The sequence below is a fragment of the Echinops telfairi genome, unplaced genomic scaffold (assembly GCF_000313985.2).
Source record: "Echinops telfairi isolate 266 unplaced genomic scaffold, ASM31398v2 ScPeMD7_11;HRSCAF=52, whole genome shotgun sequence".
Taxonomy (NCBI): Eukaryota; Metazoa; Chordata; class Mammalia; order Afrosoricida; family Tenrecidae; genus Echinops; species Echinops telfairi.
Genome location: NW_022103908.1, coordinates 14147337 through 14171935, shown reverse-complemented (window position 1 = coordinate 14171935; position 24599 = coordinate 14147337). Strand labels below are relative to the sequence as shown.

Below are 24599 nucleotides of genomic sequence, written 5' to 3'. Positions count from 1 at the left end.
CTCCCCCTCTTCCATGTTCCCCCAGAACCATCGGTCCCATTGTTTTCTCCTCCAGACTGTTCATCCAGCCAATCTTATCTAGATAGACCTGCAGAGATAGTAATATGCACAAAAACAAGACATAGCAAGACAACGCAACAAAAGAGAACACAATGACAACAAAGAAAACCAATGACCAAAATAAATAAAAAAGAAAACAACAGAAAAACCTGTGAATAGTTAAAGGTCTTTTTGTTGACCTCTAGGAGCATCCTCCAGTTGAGTTTGATGGGGTGCCAAGCTCTGGGCCCAAAGTCTATCATTTGAACTCCCTGGTGACCTCCCTGCTCCGTCCCACCCCCACCCCCCCACCCGCTGCTCTGCTGCAAACCTCAGGGTGGTGGGGTTTGACCAGGCCAATCCCCACACTGTGTCTCCAGTGTTGTCCCCCCTAGCACAATGGGTCAGCAAGGTATGTCGTATCTCATAGTGGGGCCGGTCATATGATCCACTCTGTGCATTCAAGCCATGGTATTTTCAATCATGGCACATGCATGTAAATGTTGAAACATTTAAATTCTGGTGCTGGTTAAAATGATTGAAAGTATCATGACTGCCAAAAGAACAAGCAACTCTGTCTTGGAAAAAGTACAGAATGCTTCTTAGAGGCAAGGATGGTGAGGCTTTATCTTCACGTATTTTGGACATGCAATCAGGAGAGACCATTCTCTGGAGAAGAACACCATGCTTAGTAAAACGGAGTAGCAGTGAAAAAGGTCCTTCACAAGATCGATTGACCCAGTAGCTGAATCAATGGTCTTGAACATGAGAAGAATTCTCAGACTGGCACGCAGGACGCTATGGTGCTTTGTTTCACAGTAATAGGGTAGTGAGAAGTCTGAACTGAGCAGAAGGCACCTAACAACAACAGCAGTCGCAAATGGGAACCATGCCAGCATGTGCCTGTGATGTTAGATGAATGTGAAACTAACATGCCTTTTAATCCAATATCTGTGAATATCTTGCATTTTAAGATGGGAGCAATGCTAAATATTTCCTCCATATATCCGCACCATAGAAAAAAAGTCTATTTTTAATAATTCTGAAAACATTGAGAAATGAATGGCATGCACTTAAGAGACCCACAGCGTATCACTGGAGAGGCAGCAGAAGACAGCATGAGTAGGAAAATAAATAATATATTTAATTATAAACATAGAATTGATATTCATGTTAAATAAATGACTCAAAACTTTGTTATAACCAACCTTTAAAATAAATTAAGGACAAATCTAATGATTTTTAGGTTAGGAAACATTGTAGCATTTTAAGTAAATATTCATTTAAATCAGGAAGCTAACCAGAGAACTATGGAGTGAGGGATAAAGGGTGGAGGAAAGAAAGGCAGGAAGGATAGAAGGAAAGAAAGAAGGAAGGAAGGAGATTCTACAAGTTGAATTTCCCTTCCCTAAATTATGCCATGTTTACAACTATTTGAATTAGGCAATGATGCTATTTACATTTTCACACTACTAGTGTTGATGGCCTAGTGGCTAAGTCTTGGGCTTCTAATTATATGATCAGAATTCTAAACCACCAGCCTATTTGCTGGCGAACAAACAGGACCTTCTACTTCAGTAAAATGTATTCTTTCAGAACCCCACGGGGCAGTTCGACTCTATCCTCTGGGGTGGTCAGAGGTGGTCATTTGTGAGTGCGTTAGGGGTCTTACCTCTCAACATAATCGAGTAGTCGGGAACAGTGATTTGAAGCTGGCGCATCATGACCTCCCACGGCATAGAGGAAACCATCACACGTGGCCACACCAACCCCTCCTCGCCTCTTGCACATTGGAGCACACATATTCCACTTGTTGGTATGAGGATCATAATATTCCATTGAGCTCAAACAGGAACTTCCATCCCGACCTCCAACAGAGTATAACCTACAAACAATGCGGAAATGATTCAATGATAGAATCGGGATGACAGAAATTATGAAAAATAAGTGTCTCTTCTATGTCCATTTCAATCACAATATCAATCTAAAATGCTTTAGAGATATATTACTTGGAATAGATTTTTTAAAAGGCAATATTTGAAATACTAACTGTGCATAGGTTTTTATTATTCTAATACACCATACATTAGATTAAATAGAATTAGGCAACTATCTTTTTTTTTTAGCCTCCACTTTTAAGGAGTGTTGTGGAGTGAAATACCTTAATGTGACTCTTCTCCCCATGTTTCTGTAAATCCCACCCAATGATTGGGTAGGGCTCTGCCAGTAGGATATGTCTAACTCTAGTACATGTGTTGGTGGGTTTTCATCACAGCTCACTGGTTATAAGGAGGAACCATTCTTTAAAGCAGCAGAAGGGAGATACACCCAGGACATCATACAAGCATTTTCTAGATCTCTTGTTGAAGTGGCAGAAGCCAAGACTGGAGGCACCGGAGTCTGTGGCACAGAGACTCTTGGGAGCAGCACTGAGACTCAGGGATACAGTTCCCTCATCTGGTTTGAGAGTATGGAATTGTGAAGCAGAGCAACATGCAGGTTTTCTTCCTGACCCTCAGAGGGAGAAGCCAGGGGACCTTGTGGCTGAGAGGCAGGGGACTGGAGAGAGATGTGGTGGCTGGCTGAGGGGAAGTGTTGTGATGGACCAGTGACTATATCCATACAGTTGACTGAACCTGACAACTTCCCCAATGAAACCCCATGATTGTGAATATTGTCTGTGAATTCTATGTGGTTACTACAACTATTAGACTAAACATAGAAGTAGAATGCTATGGGAAGGATGGTTGGCTTGGTGTCCGCATAGATAGAGAAGGATGGACCTTGGAGGCATTCCTGATCCTTGCCTCTTGGCAATATGGAACCCAGAGGAGGTCAGAGATGGCCCTCTGCTGTTTATGGCAAGGAGCTGTACATATTTAAATTGTTTGTTGGTAATATAAATAACATATTAACTTTTGGTAAAATTTAGTAATGACATTTTAAAGTATAGAAAAATATATTTAACTGCATTTTTTTCTTGAAAATAATCGTAGTTATTATTCAGCAATCATTGGTCAGTGTATAAGTAATGTCTGCCTTCTAGTCTTTCCTTACAATCAGAACACTAAATAAATGTAATAATCTAAACAAGTACTTTTACAACCATCGGTTCTTAATCAGTGTCTGGGCTCTAGTTAAAAATATACAAATAGATGTGACTTTAATAGAAAAATAAAACTAAATAATACATCATTACTCTGATCAATATAATAATGCTGAAATTTGGTAAATACATTCATTTTCTCATACAATCATGCACTATAAAATGTCTATTCAGGAAACAGTAATATGCATATACATCCATAGTTCCATAAGGTTGTATTGGAGTTCATCAGTCCCATTATGAGAACAGCTGGTAGTGAATGCAAGAGCATCCAGACTATACCACGCGCTTCCTGGACATAGTATGTGTACCTCTCTTCTATACAAAGTGACTGCCTTGTCAGGATATAACAGTATAGTGCATGATGATACATGTGTGTTGATAGTTATAATTGATGTCTGCAGTACTGTTTTGTGCATGCACTGTGGTGTAGTTTCTATTTAAAAAATACCACTTAACTGTATGCTGTGATTCATGAACACCAACTTCCAGTCTCTAGCATTGTTCATATCTAGAATGATGAAATGTTATCATTCTGCTTAGTTTTCTTTTTAAAATGCTACCGTGAAATATGTCATAGATCCCAAAGGTTGCAAAACCAATTTAGTGATTTCAGTAACAAAGGACAGGGACATATTGATTTGAAGTGAATCTAAAGGTTACTAAACAACATGAAAGTGGAAAATCGGTGAGTATTATTTATTGTGGTATAGGCATGCTACATTATATAATCACAAAGGGGTCAAAAACAAAGAAAAAATTCCCCAAGCAGTTAAAGGAAACATTCCACTGAAAGCTACAAGGCTAACAATCATTCCAAGGTAGCTTAGAGCACAGATGGAAAAATTGTATATACATGGATTGAGGACCAAACACAAAAGCAAATCCCTCTCATGCAGTGACAGTCATGGCTAAGCTTGTTGGAAATGTTTAAACAAAAAGCAGGACCAGACTACAGATTGGTGCGTGAACAATGTCCAAATCAACTAATGTCCTGTTTCACAGACTGTATTGTGGGCATTAAGAAACACATGATGTTAATCATTTTGTTAGTAATCAGCGTGATAGGAACCCAGGAAAGTAACTGCTGTTTAAATGACCAGAAATGTCATCTGCTTTCCTGATTAAATAAGTCTTGCCTATTTCATGTATTCAAGAAGATTTGTTCCCATAAGATATAGATTTGCCATTTACTCAATGCACTTATTTATTCAAGGAATTCTTCAACAAATATTGTTGAAGGCTTAGTTCATGTCACATACTATTAAGTTTATGATTATATCCATGGGCAAAGTGGGAAAAATCATTTTATTAACTTCTATTTGGAGTAGATGAATAATACTCACAGTAACTACAAACATTACACAGTACTTTAGAAGGTGCTAAGTGCCAGAGACATAGGGGTGTCGTGATGGAGGATCAGGAGTGTAACCCGTGGGAGTGAAGGTGGGGGTTGAGTATTAACTACATGAGTGATATTTGTGAAAAAAAAAACTAAATAAAGTTGGTAGAGGAGATATATTTAGATATATATGGGGGGTGTTTGATATAGAAATTTCTCATACCATGCATACTATATTGTTAGGGAAATTTATTTCCCTGCTTTTAGTTTCTAAACAAACATACAAAATAAAACCAAATCCATGACTTTGCTGTCTGACCCGGGGAGAACCTAGTGGACAGGAGAGACGCCCCACAGGGACTCCAAAGGCTACAAATCTGCATGGATGAAGACTGCCATACCCCTCTCTTGTGGAAAGACTGGTGGCTTCAAACTACTGAGTTGCTGGTTAGCCGCTGAGCACTTAAACTATTGTGACAATATAGTTTCTTCCCTTAAAAATACACAGGCCATATTATTTCTTGGCATATACAATCTTTTCATAGCTGTTGCTAGGTTTGTTGAGTCCATTCTGATTCATAGTAATAGTGTAGAGTGGAACTGCTCAATAGGACTGCCTAGGTGAAAAGGTCTTTCCTCCCAAAGAACTGCTGTGAGTTCAAATCCCAAACTTTTATTTATCAGTCAAATGCTGACTCCTTACACTACCAGTGATCATCATATTCTATTGTGAAATATCTTTAAATATGCTATTTTAAATATACTATTTTAAATATACTATTTAACTAGATTGCAAATCCTGGAGACATATTTTAAATAAGTTTAAAAGCTATTTATGTTCCTTACTACAGCTCCATACCATGATAAAATATTTCTGATTGCCCAAGTGTTCCTTTATGAATGTAATGCTCCTTTGCTTGATTGTGCACAAGTTGTCTACAGCTCTTAATCTTACAAAATGTTCGTATTAACAATCAGAAACATTTTAAAGGGACTGTATCAGACAATTTAGCTTCCAACAGCACCCAGAAGTGCAGTAATTATTTACTCAGACGCTTTTTATTATTTTAAACACTCCATGAATTCTGAAGGGCATTGATTTCTCTGTTTCATTTAAAGTGAAGATGTAACTCAAAAGATGCATCTTACTACCTTGAGATATTATTATTAAGATTTAACACAAACATCTTTGCAGAAATTTCACCTATTGGTTAAGTAACTTTAATACGAGGTAATTTGCTCAGTCCCTGGTACATAGTTAGTGTTTGTTTGCTCTAAAATATATCCTCTTTTTCTTCCATTGTTTCAAAGGAAATATTAGTTTTCAAGGGGCTCTATTTGCTTATGCACATTACCCTGATAAATCATGCTATTATTTTACTTGAAAATAGTTTCTCTGGTTATAAAATTATTTCACATCAACAAGAAATCTATTTTTTTTCTAAAATTCTAAAAGAATAATAATGTTAAACTTATTGCTTAATTGTGTACAAAGAGTAATGATAAATTATTTGGATTCCACAGGTTAAATGAAATTTGCTTAATAAAAATTATCCTTACTTTGCAAGAAGATTTAATATACTTACTTTGCCTGTGAGCTAATTATATTTAACATTTTAAAAATCTGGGATTATAGAAATGATATGCTATGATTATTAAAAACACTTCTATTATCAAATCTGAATATTATTCTGTTTATCATTTACTTTTATTTAGAAATAAAGTGTACTTTAATATTCCAAGTGTAAGACTTATTTTAGATAACTGATTCTATTATAGACTACTATTCATACAGTTCTCTTCCATCCTCATGGCACTTCACATGAAGGATCCAATGGTTTAAGGTCTGATACAGGCAACCTGACAGCTTCTTTTGAAAAATAAATTTTGGTATCTGGTAGACACTATTTTATAAATTTCTTTTAAAAACCTGAATAGATTATGGATATATATATGAGATTTCTTCATTTGACCTATATTGTGTCTATTTTTATGACTTTCATGGTCTACTATGATGTCTCCAGTTAAAATATTATTATTATTCAGTATGATATATATTAATTAATATCATAGTATAATTAGATGAAAAGAAAAAAATGTGTTCATTTTTTCTCAAAAAATTGGAAAATTTTTATTTTTATTTAAGCTAGAATGTTGTTCTTTTTATTTGATTCATGAATTCACTATTAAAGCCACTAGATATACATATATGTCAATACTAAGATTTTTAAAATAAGGTAGGTATGCATTTATGCCATCAACATTGTATTTAATCTATTTATGTAGAAATATTAATTAAATAACTCAGAGCTAAAATGTAAGAATCTATGGTGATACCAATTGCTATTTTCATTATTAAGATAATAAAAATTACTTTGAAATAAAAATAATCATCACTAAGAAGATAGTGTGTTATAATATATGCAAAAAAATCATGAACAAGCAGCACAGATTTACTTTTGAAGTCTATGTAGACACACTTTATCCTAGTTTCCCTCTTAGTTCACAATAAAGACAAACTGAAAGTCTAGAGTCTGAAGGCTAGAGAAGAAGCTGAAATCTGAGTTTAGGTGCATAGACACCACAGGATGAGGCACCCGACAGCCTCACAGCAAGAAAGGAGACATGGTATTTTAAACTGGAGTTCAAAGATGAGTAGAAATTTACAATATGCAGAAGTCAGGATAAAACTTTGCCTAAAAGGAGAGTATCATGTATACAAACAAGGACATGAAAGGTGGAAACCCCACCCATTTCTGGGGAATCAATTTTGACTCATTGTGATGCTATAAAACAGATAGAACTACTCCAGGCTGTACTCTTTATGAATTGACACAGTGTTGCAACAATGAGCTCAGACACAGCAAACAGCCGGGTGTTCATTGTAAGGATGGATCAGGGTGAGGGCTTTCTGTTTTACGTAGGGCGAGTAGCCATGAATCGGGATCGACTCCATGCCATTTACTGACCATAATACTTATAGAAGGCAGGCAACTGAGACACCTTTCTCCAATGGAGCAGCTGGTGGATTCAAACCACCCACATTGTGCTTACCAGTTGAATGCTTACCTACTGTGCCACCAGGAGTCCCTGGGATTGTCCATAAAGCACCCTCTGCCACTGAGTCAATGCTAACTCATGTTAACTCAGTCATGACAAAAAAAATTGATTCTGACACCTTGTGACTATAGGGGACAAAGTAGAACTGCCCCTTTGGGTTTTAGGGACTTGCACAGCTTTACAGAAAGAGACAGCCGTGATGTGTAACCCACACCGCCACCAGAGCTCCTTTTTCGGCTTCCTAGTGACCTTCTATTCCTTTTACAAGGTTGTCCGTCCTTAGGGGAGCTGACAGCCTCATCTTTCCCTCACAGCGTGGATTGACCTGTGGTTAGCAGTCCAATGCTTACTCACTACTCCACCAAGGCACCTGTGAAAGGCCACAGACGGTGATCAATAAAGCATGCCAGCTATGCCATGTTGATGGAATGGTTGATGGTGAAGGGTGGAGAATGATGTGGTTGTTCTCATGGAAAGATACATTGTGAAGGAAGTGTGTTGTAAAACATGCCATGGAGTAGGAAATTCATTCTGAAGTAATGAGAAACGAATTGAAAAAGAGAGGAAACGTGATTGTGAATCTCCAGGGTGCCTTTCATTTTCCAATCAATATTTTCCCAGTATATTCCTTGCATGCCATGAATTATCATCAGGAGATCCAGAAATATTCCTAGCATATTTGACTTTCCTTAAACATTGCTGAAAAAGGAAACCATCAACAGTACCACCAGTGTTTTGCGTTTACCCCAATATACTTTCCCTAAAATTTGAGTATTTAATTAACATGCAGATGTGTTATAGTTAATGTTTTCTCAAGTTTTCCCAGCTTTAGTGTCTTGAGTCTTCCTTGTCCAATGTTCATCTAAGTTAATGTTATATTTTATATTTTATTACATAAAGTGTAGCATTCCAAAGGAACAAGTCTATATTTGGTTGTCATTTGGGTTTAGATGTGTGTAAAGATTAGCTTTGCAAATGTTGGATCCAGACTCTATTCTTCCTGCGTACATTCTAGAGAAGTTGTTCTCAACCTTCTGTGGCCCTTTAGTACAGTTCCTCATGTTGTGATGACCCCAACCATAAAAGTATTTTCATTGCTACATCATAACTGTAATTTTGCTATTGTTGTGAATTGGGCAACCCCTGTGAAAAGGTCATTCAACCCTCAAAAAGGTCACAACCCATAGGTTGAGAATGGCTGCTCTAGAATATGACACTTGATTCAGTGCTGTGGATGGTCTGAAAGTTCCAGGTTAGTCTCATCGAGCTTCATAGAGACTAACAGAAGACTTAAGATTCCTGGATTGGAGAGAAATGAGTTTGTTACTCAGAGCCAAAGAAGGGCTTCACTTGTACGTTGATTCCCCTTGTTTCCATGGTCCAGCAGAGAGATACAGAGTGTACAGGCGAGTGCCATGCACATGGTGAATTGTACCATATCTGAGAAACACCACTTTCACACTGGTCCGTGGAGCCCTTGTGGTGTGATGGTTACGGGTTGGGCTGCCACCGCAAGGGGCGCAGTTCTGAGGAAGAAAGACTGGGCTTTCCACTCTGGTCAATCGGGTCAGCTTCGAGTCAGCCGTGACTCGATGGCACTGAGTGAGAGTAATGGCAAGCAGTGAATCAGTGATAGAATTTCTGACAGCTTTTCAGGGAACGCAGGTTTCATCCTGGCCCATGTACTTCATGTGCATGCACCACCTATCTGTCGGTGGAGATGTGTGTTCATGGTAACCTGTTTTCACTAGAACTTCTGGGCTAAAGTAGGCTGGGATGAAAGGCTTGGAGTTCTAATTCTGAAAACCAGTCAATAAAAACCCTTTGGATCCCAGTGTCTGCTCTAAATCCAAATGGAAACTAGCACATGGCCAGGAAGCATTGCGTTCTACTGTGCATAGGAACAACATGCGTCTGGAACTGCTCTGGTGGCAGTCCACCTGCCCAAACTTGGCTCTGGACAAAGGCTTTATCTTTAGTCTAACAGTGAAGACATAAATCTCTCTGCCCCAGAGAAGGAGACTCTTTCTTGCTTCCAAGGGTGTTTGATTGAACAAATATCCTGGGATAGATGGTGAAAGGAAGCTGTGCTGTTGGTGCTCCTTTCAAAAAGAAATGAGGGAGCACTAAAACCCCATGGAGAATTGTCTATTAGCCCTCTGTTTCTGACCTATCACCCTGGCTTCCAACACAGGATGAGAGAAAATGGGAGAAGTGCTACAACTCCTTTTAAGACTCCTTGAGATATGTTGCACATAATCTTTCTCACATGCTGGAATAGCACACATGCGAACACCTAACTGATGATGCTGACTTTATCTGAGGTGGCCACATGAGAGCTGAAACTTGGTTTTTATAGGGTCATGCAAAAAAGGGAAAGTGAATATTGGGAGAGAGTTATAATTTTCTGCCATATCATTAGACTACTTCCTGTCCTTTACATAATTATGCATTCATCTTTATCCTACCAGGTCATTTTTATTAACTATGATATTAGATTCACTAAGTTTTCCATGATTAATTCATATGTCTTTTTAGGAGCTAGTCTTCCCTTATAACTTTATATCTTCAGCCATGAAATTCAACTGTATTTATAAATTAATCTCTTTTCTTGGTTAGGTTATTTGATATTGGATATGCTTTGCCAAGGGTCCACACTTCAGGAATAGCTAAAGCAATTGCTTTTGGTATCATTATTTTTCATGGTAGAACATTTTGCTATTTAGTGTAAGATACAAATTTTACATTGTGTGAATGCGTGCTGAGAGCAAAACTACCACTTTCTGTCTTTTTCAAAGGTAAACATTGTACAATCCTAGCATCATTACACCTCTGAAGCAATTCTCAAGAGCCAAAAAAGTGGATTGGCCTATTGTTTCCTAATTGATGTAGAACTCTTTCACTCAGTCAAATAGAAGACTTGCTAATATGATTGAATAAATACTGCCACATATGGCTTTTCACAAGATGCACATGATAGAATTATTGATTCCTAGCATTACATTGTGGAGAAGGTCACTGAGTTTACACCAATAGAAGAAATTTGACTGATTTTCTGATTACTAGTAAATTTTGATAAAAACTTTAAAAAAAATCTGAGCATTGCCTTCCAGTCTACCCTGTACCCTCCATGTGTGTCAGAAGACAACAGTGGGTTTTCAGTGGCTGTCATTGGCAGAAGCAGATCTCCAGGACTTTCTTCCTTGATACAGCTGTGCGGACTCCACCCACAGTCTTTCTCCTTAGCAGACAAGCACAAACTGTTCATGCTACCCAGAGATCTAATAAAAGCTGATGCACATGGTAAACTCTGACTGAAACTCACTTTCAAGGTAATATATGCCACAGTAATCAAGATTGCTGTTTGAAGGCTGATACCCCATCTACCTTTAATTGTTCATCTCTACCCATATTTAATATCTAAAACAGTAGACTTCAACATAGCAGCCGTTAAGGTCTCAGGAATAGTCTATTCTATCACTCAGAAGGTTACCATTACTCAAAGTGTTTGTAGCAACAATGAACAAAAACACCCACATTCATTGACAGAACCTGAAATTTGTTAAAAAGACAGATCAATTTAGGCTAATTGACCATAATCCAAAATCAAAGTGTTCACCAGCCCAGACCTGACAGAAATTGGTCATTTATTTACCCTATGAATCCTTGTGATTTTCATTTTATATAATCACTAGCCTTTAACTACTTCCACCTGCCCATTTCCTTTTAAAATCATGAAAGCTTTCTGAGGGTAGATTTAGTTTATTTACTTGGTATATCAATATGGCCAATAAATGTTTTTGAGATTTGAAAATCTGAACATATCACTGGTTTTCAATATGAGAATAAAGGTGATTCCTCTGTGAAAATGTACACATACAAAAACAGCACCTGTCTAAGGTCCACTGAAGCAAGACTTTTAACAAATGTCAGGGCAAAAACGTAAACATGTTTTAGGAATAAAAAGTTGGAAAGATTGATTTTAACTATGGCAGGTGTATTTAAAAATCCTCGTGGAAAATTTTCTGATTAAGCTAGACATTGACAATGACATGGTAGATGATCTTATGGAGGGTTGAGCTTCTTGATAGCATTAGTCTGAACAACAGGCCATTCTATAAGTGCTGATTCTGGCCCAAGGAAATGCACACAGGGAAGTGGAGTTGAGTTAGACTTGTCGCTACAGAGAATTTTTAAACGGACTTCTAAGACTGGCAAGAAATGAGAAAATCCTAAGTAGGCAGTGGACAATAACATTTAAAAATCTAACTAAACAAAAAATCATAGAGGGGAAGTTAAAGTTGAATAGTGCAAAAAATCAAAGGTGCATATATGCAAAGACAAAGAAGTGCCGATAATCATAGCATGCTCTAGAGAGTTGAATAATTCCATATGGTTTATGGTTGGGATTGGCGGTTTTAAGACAATCTGTGAGAGTAACTCCCACAAGGCAAGTTTTACAACAGGAAGACTCACAGTGACCTCACAGGACAGAGGAGAACGGCCCTTTTAGGGTTTCTAAGGGAGAAGACCGGTATTGTAGCCGATTGCCTTACCTTTATCCCGCCCCCGCAAAACAAAACAAAACAAAACTGTCATCATTGAAGTCGGTGGCCCAATGACTGACCTGCTATGCCACCAGGGCTCTGTTGCTGAGAGTGAAGACAGAATGGAAACAAATGGTGGAGCCTAAAGCATTTAAAGACCATGCCCTCCAGACTGAAGGGTCTGGCAGGACTACTGCATAGTCCAATTGGGAGTCACACCCGTTGTTGCCTGGTACCATACATTCACATATGAACTACTTCAAACCATTGGACAGTATCTTAGTAGGACTACTTCCAAATTAGATTCCAGTTATTGTACAGTTTCTTGGACTTTTTGCATTCTTTAGCCAGTGTATTCCTTATGAAATAGAAATATAACATCGCTGCCTTATTTATGCATTGTACAATGTACTTATTTTGGCCAAGTTGTTACATGATCAGGCACCTGCTTTCCTATCCATTAATTTCACTTTTTCCTTATATTTCAGTCATAGTATACTATAAATTGTCCCCCCCCCTTTTTTTTGCATTTCACTCTGACACTTGAGAGAAATTGATTCTTCATATTGGAATACTTCTCCATGATCTTGAAATCTGAAACATCAGCGTATCTCATCTCAAAAATAATTTCCTTCAAGAGGGTATTTTACAAACTTTCTGACTCCATTTGTAACCCCAAGTAATAGCAATGTCTTTCTACCTTTCTTTCTCTTTCTCGTTTGCAGTTCCCTCTTTCATTTCTCTCTCTCCTCTCCCATCTTTCATTCTTTTAAATAAAATCATTCCAAGACAGACTGAATGTTAAACAATCTTTGATGTGATCCTTCAGAAAAACAACCCCAACATTTGAAAATGAAAACAGAAAAGGGATCTTGTAATGTAATGCACCTTGAAAATGTGGTTTCTTGAAGCTAAAATTGTTATGCTAGATATTGGGAGGGAATAAACCCCAACAGACTTTAACTCCTGCTAGCATTGTATGTTTAGCAATATAAGTACAAACTTCAGATTACACACGCAAAAAGTTCATCTTCCTTTTGGGTTTTATTGACTGGAGGTTTGAATGAAAAAGTGAATCCGTTGTGACACTGGGAATCCTGAAAGAAGTCCATGGTCCCAGTGGGCTTTGCAGATTCCCTCATGGTCATAAACCTCAAGCCCAGTTACGGATATGTCCAAGTAATATCAGTTCCCTTTTTGAGTAAAAGAAGGGAATGAAAATAAATAAAAGGGACTGAAATAATAAAATAATAAAAAATAAGTGAATGAAGATAAATTGCATCACAAGCTAAAATGTAAAAGGTTCAACCCAAGCTTGGGAGGAACAAGTAAATAAAAAGAGCCACTAATGCAAACATTATTTTAGAAATGCCTATTTCATGTTTTTAAAAAATATATATTTTCCTAATTTACCGAGTTACATAGGCTCTATACTGATAAGGGATGATATATCTCCCCCTTCTTGGAAAACCATCCAGAATGTATTGTAAACTCATTTAATTTTCTTTTTGAATCCATCTGAACATACTCATTAATATTCATCTATGAGCTGCTTTTTGTTCTGTTTTTCCACATCAAATGGTATCATGGATAACATATGGCCAAGAGGGCTATCCCCTCTTATTTTACTAGTCTTAATTGGGAAAATTATTGAAAACATTTTCAGAAAAGCAACAACCTGTGCAGAATGACACATTAGTAATTTGTGAAAATAAAACAAGAGAAAGCATCATCTTTGTAGAGGTGGGAATCAAAATAACCAACTGTCGGAGGGTGATGCTAAAACTATTTTCTGGTGTGTGTGTTGACTGAAAGGTCACTTGCTAGTGATTTTGTTTATCTCCAAGGAAAAAGAAAAGTAAAGAAAAAAAGAGGAAAATCAGCTAGATGCTAACAGTTGTCAGACATCGACTATTGAGATCTTTTGAATTATCTCAGGGGAAATATGAAAACCACAATGAACTCAATGCCATCAAGTCAAGGCTGACTCACAGCGACTTCACAGGACTGGGGAGAACAGCCCCAGTGAGTTTCCAAGAAAAAAAAATCTATCCAAATGACAACTATAATATTTTGCCTTAAAGGAGAAAGATTATTTGAGCAAAAGTGAAATCATTCAAAATAATTTTATAAAGTAGGATTTAAATTTTGGAGCATACATATTTAAAATGCAAAGACTTTAGGAATAAAAACTTGAAGTGCTATTGACACTCTTATTCTAGGTAAGAAGAGTGATATTAAAATAAGTTAGGATTTTTTTCTGTTAAGACAGAGCAAAAAATAATGTTTTGAGACATTGTATACTCTAGCTAAGAAGCTATAAGGTCTATAAAGATAGCCTGCCTGGTGTTCTAAGTCTGTGTATAGTCAATTTAAAGGGCCTTATGAAGAAACTGGTTGAACAATGCAGTTTTAACAATATATGATAATTTACTAGACTAACAATGCTTTTATTTATAAAACTTATATCACATTTATTTCTAACTACAGTTGGAGAATATTTATTAAAAATACACGTATTATTTAAAAAAAATAATAAGGAAGATCCAGGCTATTAGACAAGGGCCATGTAATTATCAATATATGTAGGTTGTAGCAAAATTGTGTTGCTAAACTCACACACGCAAGTAAGTTAACAGAAAAGCATTTGTTTGCTCTTACCTTGATTCTACTTCACTTTTTTGTCATCTGATTTTGGAAAAAGTACTACATAGTGACCTTAATCAGATTAAACATAGAGTGTATGTCAATGTGTATCCCTATGAATGTGTGTCTTTGGAATATAATGTAGCAAATAAGATAATAAAAAAGTGAGCATGCTCTTCGTCCATGTTGAGCATTTGCTGTGTAGGTCATTTAATTAGATATGCATTCTCTACAAAATACAAGATAAGAATTTTTTAGATCTGAATGAAGGATGAGAAAAGTCACTCGCTTAAACTGATTGGTACTAATATTAAAACATTAGAAAATTATGTACTTATATAAAAATATTATAAAAATAAAGAGGCAAAATGACTTTCATCTTTAAAGTTTTAGAATTATTAACACCCAAGAAAAGCGACCATTCCATTTTACCATCCATGAATGATATTTTTAGTAAAAAATAACAAAATCAGCTCAGAAAAAGTCCATGATACAGGAAGATGTATGCAAAAGAGCATGATATAGATGAAAAATTCTACTTAAGTCCAGATTAAATTTTTTTTTCTCTACCAAAAAAAATTTAGGAAAATGACTATGATTTCATGAAGAAAGAAATGTATGTAGAAAAGAGATTAAAATATATGCATTCACAGTCAAATAATATAACAATGTTAACACAGAAGAAAAAAAGTTTTTCTATGCTTTTTTGAAGAGGTATAAATAACAAAATGAAGAATATTATTTAAATGGGATTAGGAAGTCTTCACTATTCAGAGACCAGAAAAACTGCATTGAATCCATCTACCAAAATGATCTGCTTCAACTAGGATCCTGGTAGAAAGTGCTGGACAGAGAGAAAAGGGGAAAATGGTGAAACAAAATTTAAAAGTATAGAAAGGACCAGTTTTGAAGTGTGATAGAGTCTAATGGAGTCCCAGAAAATTTAGCCCTTACAGACCCTTCAAACCTGAATTAATCTCATCCTCAGGGATCAATTTTCAGTCAAATATATAGACCTATAATGTTAATAGCAATAACAACAAAGAGGAATGCACTACTGAATAAAATCATTCACACAAGATCAAAAGGGCAGTGTTTGCCCACCATACAAATTTCAGTGACGGGAAGGGGTAGGAAGGAGACAAACGGAAACCAGTAACCCAGGGAAGAAGGGGAAAGAGTTACACTGAAGAGATTGTAAGCAGTGTCATCACATGGCAAAATGTGTATACATCATTGAATGCTAAACAAATATGCTCTGTAGACTCTCACCCAAACTAGAACACAATAAAAATGAAACTGACTGCATTAGGGGGCCAAGCTAAACTTTCCCTAAACTAAACACCAGCCCTGCTCCATAGACTTTCTAGAGTTGTGATATTTAAGGAAGCCAGGCAACTGATGAATTCGTACCACTGACTTTCGGCTATGACACCAATGTTTTGCCCACTACAAGATTTATTAATTCATATAAAATAATGCCAAGACATTTCTTTTAGATGACTTACAGATAAGATCAAACAAAAAGTTGCTATTAGGCCAAATTTGAAATTACCCTTCCAACAAATCTCAGTATAACTGGGAAGTTATTTGAAGAATACCCCAGTTATTTTCTATAATGCATCATCTGCCTCTGAGATCAAGAGGTCTTACATAATTGCAACTCCATTTTATCCCTTCACATCAGATTTTCAAATCTGCAGAACCAGTAAGATTCTCTTTGTTTGCTTGTTTGTTTGTTTTTCTCAATAACTTCAGCCGAAAGAAGCCCAGATGTTAATGTTGACAGATACTAGTTGATATTAACATTGGTAGTAATATTAAGCTTGAAAAAGAAAATTTTGATGCATAACTATAAATGTATGAACACATATAAAGCACATTGTTAGAAAATTATTTGCTTTGTCTTTCCATGATTCTTGGCAATCTCTTTTCTCTCAACTGATAGTTTTTTAAAGTAAAGCATATTGTCATTAATCAAAGTTTTCATGAAATATTTGAGTAAGGCTTTAGAAAAGATAGATGTCCAAGAGAGAAATAAAGGGTCTTAACAATTCTTTAATAGGACAAACCATACGAATATGGACATAGGAGACAAACAAAAAAATGGTTAACTTCTCTCACAGAGTGCCTAGTGGGATTGAACCATTGACCTTGGGGTTAATAGGTCAGTTTATAGCTCACTGGGCCACCAAGGGTCCCATTTATTTAACTGAAGGTGTTTATATATTTTGTTAATATATATAATTATTTAATATAAAGGAGATCATACTCAACAAGGTAGATCTCACTCAACTAGATGTTATTGAGTGAATTCAGACTGATAGTGACCTGATGCTCATTGTCAATTTCTGAGACTTCCCTCATGGAGGGGGTAGTGGTTTCAAACTGCTGACTTGCATTGAACAGAATGCGTTTTGAACTGCTGAGTTGTATTAACTTGCATTTCCCGAACCCTCTGTCATCCAGGTGTAAATCCACCATGCTTCTATACAAATGTAGACTAAAACAAAAACTCACTTCCATAGAACACCCCTTGTGGCTTTCTGAGACTGCAAACCTTCAGGGGAACAGAAAGCCTCATCTTTCTTCTAAGAAGGAACTGGTGGTTTCAAACAGTTAACCTTGCGGTTAACAGACCACCCTGCAATGCCTATACCCTAGGGCTCTTGGCAATAATGTTGATAGGCCCCATTTTGTGGTTGACAAAGTTAAGAACAAACACTGAGGTTCCCTAGAGAAAAATAATGACTGTCTCAATATTTCACTGGTGACTCCTCCTGCCTTAGTTTTGAGTCTGCTATTCAGCTCTACATAATCATGTGAGTTAATTTCTAAATATTTAATATTGATTCTGTTTCTCAGGAGATATTTGAGTGGTGATGATGCAGGTACTAACAGTGCTTCCAAAGAAATGGAATAAGGATGCCTTCTGAATTTGTTCTGGGACTTTCTGCTTCTTCTTCCTTTATTGTATTTTAAACACTCTGACTAGATGTAAAGGCACTAATGGCTCGATATCCAGGAAAAGGATGTATGTCCATAGAATAATATAACAGTAACCACCCTCCTCCAAACAAAAGACACATTCATAGCGATCCAGCATATGAAATATCATTGTACATTCCTATCTAAATATATGCAAATGAAAAATTTTTGTATTATCATATATTTGATATCTAGGATAGCTAGGAATATTTTTCTTTATCTAGAGAAATTTGCAATGAGGTTGTCTGGTTCCTCCTAAGTGTAATGAGGAATTGTCATCATTGTACATTCCTATCTAAATATATACAAATGAAAAAAAATTGTATTATCATATATTTGATATCTAGGATAGCTAGGAATATTTTTCTTTATCTAGAGAAATTTATGATGAAGTTGGTTACTCCTAAGTATAATGAGGAATTGTCAAAGAAAGAATATACCAAGAGCTTCATATACTCACCTCACTGCCCCATTGACATCACTGTGTCCATTGTGACTCACAGCTACTCTATCAAGGGTTTCTGAGTTTAAAAAGGAGAGCCTTCAAAAATGAAATGGAACACCTGGGCATTGGTGAGCTGAAATGGTTATTGGTCATTTTGAGTTGAGTCATTATATTCTACTATGCCTGGAAAAAAAACAATGAAGAGGTGTGGTTGTGAACTGGGTGCCAATTTTTTAACCATTACTAGAATGGCAGCCAATCACTGCCTTTTTATTTACATGTGTATATACTTTAATGAGGACTCCTTGTAATATATCTTCCTCAGAAAACTGCATTTAATATCTACTGGGTCTTGTGATCCCCAAATTGTGAAGTGTGTTATTTTTTCTTCAATAAAACTCTGTGCTTTAATTTTAAATAGACCTGAGTTTGATGTTTCATATGAGAAAATTTGCTCAATGTGTTACAAGACCATAGTGCTGTTGTTAGGGACCATCAAGTCGGTTCTGACTCAGACTGACACTCTATACAACAGAACAAAACCTTGCATAGTCCATAAAATACAAGTAAACATCTTTCTAGTGTTCTCTGATTTCAGCCAGGATGCATCTGATGTCAACAATGATAATATCCTTTGTTCTATGTCTTCTTCTGAATTTGATCTGACCTCTGGCAACTACCTGCCCATGTACTATTGCAGCCATTGTTGGATGATCTACAGAAAAACTATACTTGCGTGTGACATCAATGATAATGTTCTAAAATCTGTGCTTTTATTTGGACCACCTTTCTTTGGGATGGGTACGGATCTCCTATAATCAGTCAGCTAGGCAGCTGTCATCCAAATTTCTCGACATAGATGAGGGAGAGGCTCATCAAGTGCTCTGCAGCTTCTTGAATCATTTAACTGGGAGTCAGTCCATTGATTCCTGGAGCATTCCTTTGGCTAATGCCTCAGTGCAGCTTGGACTTCTTTTAGTGTGATTGGTTCTTGATCATATGCTACTTCCTGCAAGTTTGGATATCAAAGAGTTCCTTTGGTACAGTGCCTCACTATATTATTTTCATGTTATTATTTTTTACTGTCTCTATATATTTACTTATACTGGATTTCATATACAGAAGAATATACAAAAAGAAAAAAAAACAGAGAAAAACCTCAGCAGAAAATATTAAAAAGTAAAAAAAAATTGAAATGAGTCAAAAGGAAGACCAGATGTTAACCTAAATGCATCTGCAGTAATGTATTTTATGCAGTTTGTTCTGCATAATTGCAAGGCTATTCACATTCCTGGTTTATGGACAGAGAGAATTCACTGGAGGCTAAGCCCATGTATATTTCTCTTCATTTAAAAAAAAGTTGAAACAGCTTTAAAATTAATCAAAGAGGAAATCAAATGACAACATATTACAATTAATCCCACTACATCTGTCAGAATTGACTTTACAATGCTCTCTGTCAGATACTGAGGCTAGTCACATCCCTCCCTTAAAGTCAGAAGGGGATTCACAGGAGGCACAGTGTGCATGTGGACCCTGAAGATGGATTTTAGGCTTCCACTGTCACCCATAGCTTTCTGCAAACATGGGTCCACAATTTAAACTTGATATCCTTCCCTCCTTCGGGTGTGGATTTTGTTATTTATAATCTTTGGATCACACAGCTTGCTGTGCTTCTTCCATGTGAATTTAGTTGCCACCTCACTTAGATGACTGCTTGTTTTAAGACAAATCTTTACGACCACAGACACTATTCTTTCTGATACCTGGGCATCATCTAATTTCTCCACTACACTTGCTAAGGCTCCTGTATCTTCAATAATCTCTGCATGAGGGCAAGCAACAAGCAGGACCACGTCATAATAACAAATTGTCCTTATATTGGGGTTAGAACCAAGCACACACTCAAAATCTAATCATATGTCTATGTTTTATATATACATGATTCATTTTGGAGTTATTATTATCATTTTATGTTAGAGAACATTAGCAGTCATCCTTCTGGGGCACAAGATAATTCTATTGAGTGCATCATCATTTTCTATATTTCTTGCACCATTTTATATTTGCCCAATAATGCATTTGATCTGAGTTTTCTCTTAAGATCTTACTATTAAAATATATATCAGGGTACTATTCTTCTTTCATTTTCCAACTCCAGGTCTTTGCACATTTCATTATAACACTTTACATTTTCTTCTGAGCTGCCATTTGACATTTTCTGCTCAGCTCTTTGGTTTCTTCACTTCTCCATTTGCCTTGGTTACTCTGAGATGAAGAACAAGTGTCAGAGTATCCTCTGACACCCCTTTTGATCTTTTCTTTCTTTTCTGCCTTTCTAATGATCTCTGGCTTTCTTTATATATGATGTTTTTGATGCTACCCCATAACTTATCAGATCTCCTATCATTAGAGTTCACTGCGTCCAGTTTGTTCTAGAGATCTTCTCGGAGTTCAAGTGGGATTTATGCAAAGTCATATCTTGTTTCTCCTGCACTTGTTTTCATTTTCTTCCGCTTCAACCTGAACTTCAATATGAGAAGTTGAGGATTCCACAGCTGGCCCTGGCCTCATTTTAGCTGCTAACAGTGAGCTTCTCCATAGTCTCTTCCCACAGATGCTGCCAATGTGACCTCAGTGCAGGCATCTGGAGAAGTCCACGAGTTCTGTCACCTTCTGTGCTCTTGAAAAAAAAGGTATTGCAATTAAGGAATCATTTGGTCTTGCACATTTCTATCATGTGACCTCTAGTTTCAATTGTATCATCAGTACCACATTTTCCAACTACTATTCCTTCCTCTTGTTTCAAATTTTTGCTTTCCAATGGCAAATAATTATCAATGTATCCTAATCGCATATTTGATGAATCTCATTGTTAAGATATTAAAAAGTCTTTAATTTCTTTGTCACAGATTTAGTGGTTGGTGCAAAACTATGAAAAATATGTTGATGGGATTTCCGTGTATCTGGATAGATATTACCCTATCACAGAAAGCATTGCACTTCAATATAGATCAGAAGTGTCCTCTTAGAAGATGCATGACCTGTCATGCCTCTTGAATTTATCATTTTCAGCATAGTGAACACTATGATTTTCTGATTCAAAATGGCCAATACCAGTTCATTTCAGTTCACTAATGCCTAGTACCTCAACCTTTATGTATTACATTTCATTTTTTATGTCTTCCGACTTTCCTAGATTCATACTTTTTACATGCCAAGTTCTGATTACTAAAAATTATAACAGCACTATCTTCTCCTTTTAAGTCATGCTCCATCAGCACATGACGGTTCTGAAGGCTTTACTCCGTAGGACTTTACTCCAGCCACATCATTACGATGGACTGTCCTTGGAGAAGGCTGCTCTTTCTCCATAAAAATTTGAGTGCGTTCTAACCTGAGGGACTCATCTTCTGACACCGTCGCTGACAACATTCTACTGCTGTTTATGAGGTTTTCAATATCTGACTTCCCCTCTCCCAGCCCCCTCCATCCACAAGGTTTTCAGTGGTGAGTTCCTCTGAAATGGACAGTCTCTAAGTTTTCACATGGGCTGACTCAGCTGCTATTTGAAATACCAGTGACATAGCTTCCAGCATCACAGCAACACACAAACCATCACAGTACAAAAAACTGACAGTCACATGAGGTACAAAGCACATTAAAGACTCCCAATCGACAAACGAAGAATTATCAAAACCAGATTATTAATAATGCTGAAGTTGAGGATTGTGACTTAGGGAGAAATGAATGGAAATGTTGAAAAACATAGCTTGGTATGTCCCCTCAAGAAAGTGTGTAAGGAATGCCGAATTTCTATTCCTTTTTGAGATCTATGCTGATTAGTCAAAGCAACACTAATATGCAGATTTTTAGTGTACACAATTCATGTGAAATATTTTTGTTTGTCTTTATTTGGCAACTGATGTGAAGAACTTTTGACTTCTGGTTCAGATGAACAAAAAAAACAAAAACATGTTAGGTCTTATTTTGCTTATTATACTTGGAGAAAGAATTTTAAAACATCACAAACTAAAAACATCAAAATGAAGTTTTACTAAAGCAGCTTAGTAATTGTTTCAATGAAAGAATATCCATTCAATACAATTTTTGTTCTGATGAAAGAGAAACGCCTACTCACTTGCCATTTAATGCCGCTACCCCAACTGTGCTTCGAGCAATTGACATACTGGCTACAAATGTCCACTGTTGACCTTGAGGATCCCACCTCTCCACGGTGTTCAGATAGCTCCAGCCATCGTGGCCTCCCACTGCATAAATAGGGCCTTCCAGGACTGTGACACCTAAAACATTGAAGACACGTGAATTGAGTGGGCTTATTTCATAATGAAATACGTATGCAGTAGAAATGCAGGTGCCTTCACTACAGGCCTTTTCTGTGAAGAAATTAATGCATCGAGAAAGAAATTAGGTACTAGTAACGGAATGATTTCATTAAAAATGAAATAAAATTAAGAATAAAAAATAAGTTGCATAACCTAGTTCATAAAAGAAAACTAATTTCCTTATTTCCTCAAATACATATGATCCTATTATCCTGTGTCACCCCAGACAAAGCAGTGTGAACCATTGCCCTGCTCTATGCCATCTTCCTGTGTTTGACCTCACTGTTGCAGCAACTTTTTCAATCCATAGATTTAAGAGTATTCTTCTTTTTCACCAACTTCCTACTTTACAAACCAGAAGTCCTTCTCCAGGACTGATTCCTCCCAATAACCTGCTCAAAGCATTTGAGACCAAGTCCCATCCTTCGCACGGCGGAGGAGTCTTGTTCTCTGGCAGTCCATGACTCATTTAGTTCTTCCCAGCAATTCTAGTGCATCGCTTCTCTGTTCTTCCTTATCCACATACTATCCAGCTCTCACATGCACAGGAGGCACTGGAAATACTGCAGTTTCAGGTCAGGCACACCTGACTTACTCATTCAAATAGGCGAATGCTGAAGCCAACACATGACACATATTGGGCCTTTGTTTTGAAAATATTTATACATTGCTGTTTCAAGGACTTTATGACAAAATTTTAAGCAACATAATGCTATCCATTTAAATATAAAGATAGTATTCTCTCTGTTTTTGGTTTCCCACATAATTTCATGATAATAGTTTTTCTAAATATTCTTGTTTAGGAAATAGACACTGTCACTATTATTTTTTATTGAAATCACTAAACACAAGCAAGTAAAGCAAATAAAATGACCTGTGAGTAGTCAGTTAACGAATTTATACAATGCATATGCACTGCTTTTCCAGTAAATTCCCTTTCCCCTAAATTGAATTGTTTCAATGTTAAAGAGTTGAAACCTATTTAAATGCATGGATAAATCAAAGCTTTTATCTGGACAAATTATCTGATGACTTTTCTTCTAAAACATTCAAAATTGGATTAGCATTTTACTCTACTTCCAAGCTGACTAGTTAGCCTGACAAAGGGAATTCCTACTGGTAGAATCACAATGATTCCATGTGTGAGAGTGACATTGAATGGACTACCATCATTTCCCTGGGTCCCTAAGTCCCACTTCCCCAGATGACACCGAGAGGGTCATTTGAGTCCTGTGTACTCAGTGTGTTGTAATACAAGAAAAAAATCTGCTTTCTAATGGACAGTGACCATTAAGTCCCGAGAGAGATATAATTTTTATACTTCTAAGTATGCCTTTCACTTGGGTAGAGATATCATCTTTAGTTTCCTGTTGTTGTTATTAGGTGCCTTCAAGCTGGTTCTCACCCATAGCAACCTTATGTGTATCAGAACAAAGCACTGCTTGGTCCTATCCCGTTCTCATTATTGTTCCTATTCTTCACCTGTTGTTGCAACCAGTGTCATCTATGTCCTTGAGGGTCTTGCTCTTTTTGCCACTGCCCCTGTCCTTCATCAAACATGGACTTTCTCCAGGGACTGGTCTTTCTTACAACATGTCAACAATTTGTCAGAGAAAGCCCCGCCATCCTTGCCTCTAAAGAACACTTTCACGATGCTTCTTCGGAGACAGGTGGGATTGCCTTTTATTGGTTCCTGGTACTGTCAATATTCTTCTCCAGCAACACAATTCTCAACTGTGCCAATTCTTCTTGAGTCTACCTGATTCAGTGTGCAACTTTCACATGCATATTCAGATGAGACAATTGTAAATAGCATAGCTTGAGTTTATTTTACTAAGCTGTTAAACTTTCCTTTTTAAGACAGTCTAGAGCATTAATCAGGTGGGCCTTCTTCCCAAGCCATGTAGAATCATGTCAAACTAATTGAGAATATCTCCCAACAGTGATGTGAAAGTAAAATACTTCATCCATTTATTCAATGCATGCTCATGAAATTTTTATTAGGTGTCAAGAATCGTTCTTCTCACCAAGAACACAGTTTTGATCTAAGGTCTTGTCCTCAAGGAGCTCATTTATATTA

At 36.8% G+C, this 24599-nt stretch overlaps 1 protein-coding gene across 1 annotated transcript in view; it reads right to left on the bottom strand.

The window, feature by feature from the left end:
- KLHL1 (kelch like family member 1) overlaps positions 1–24599 on the bottom strand; it is a 412135-nt gene that overhangs the window by 25552 nt on the left and 361984 nt on the right. The window contains exons 8-9 of the mRNA XM_004711257.2: positions 22315–22477; positions 1712–1924 (exon numbers count right to left, since the gene is read on the bottom strand). Coding sequence (XP_004711314.1) covers positions 1712–1924; positions 22315–22477 — 376 coding nt within the window. The remainder of the gene's footprint in view (positions 1–1711; positions 1925–22314; positions 22478–24599) is intronic.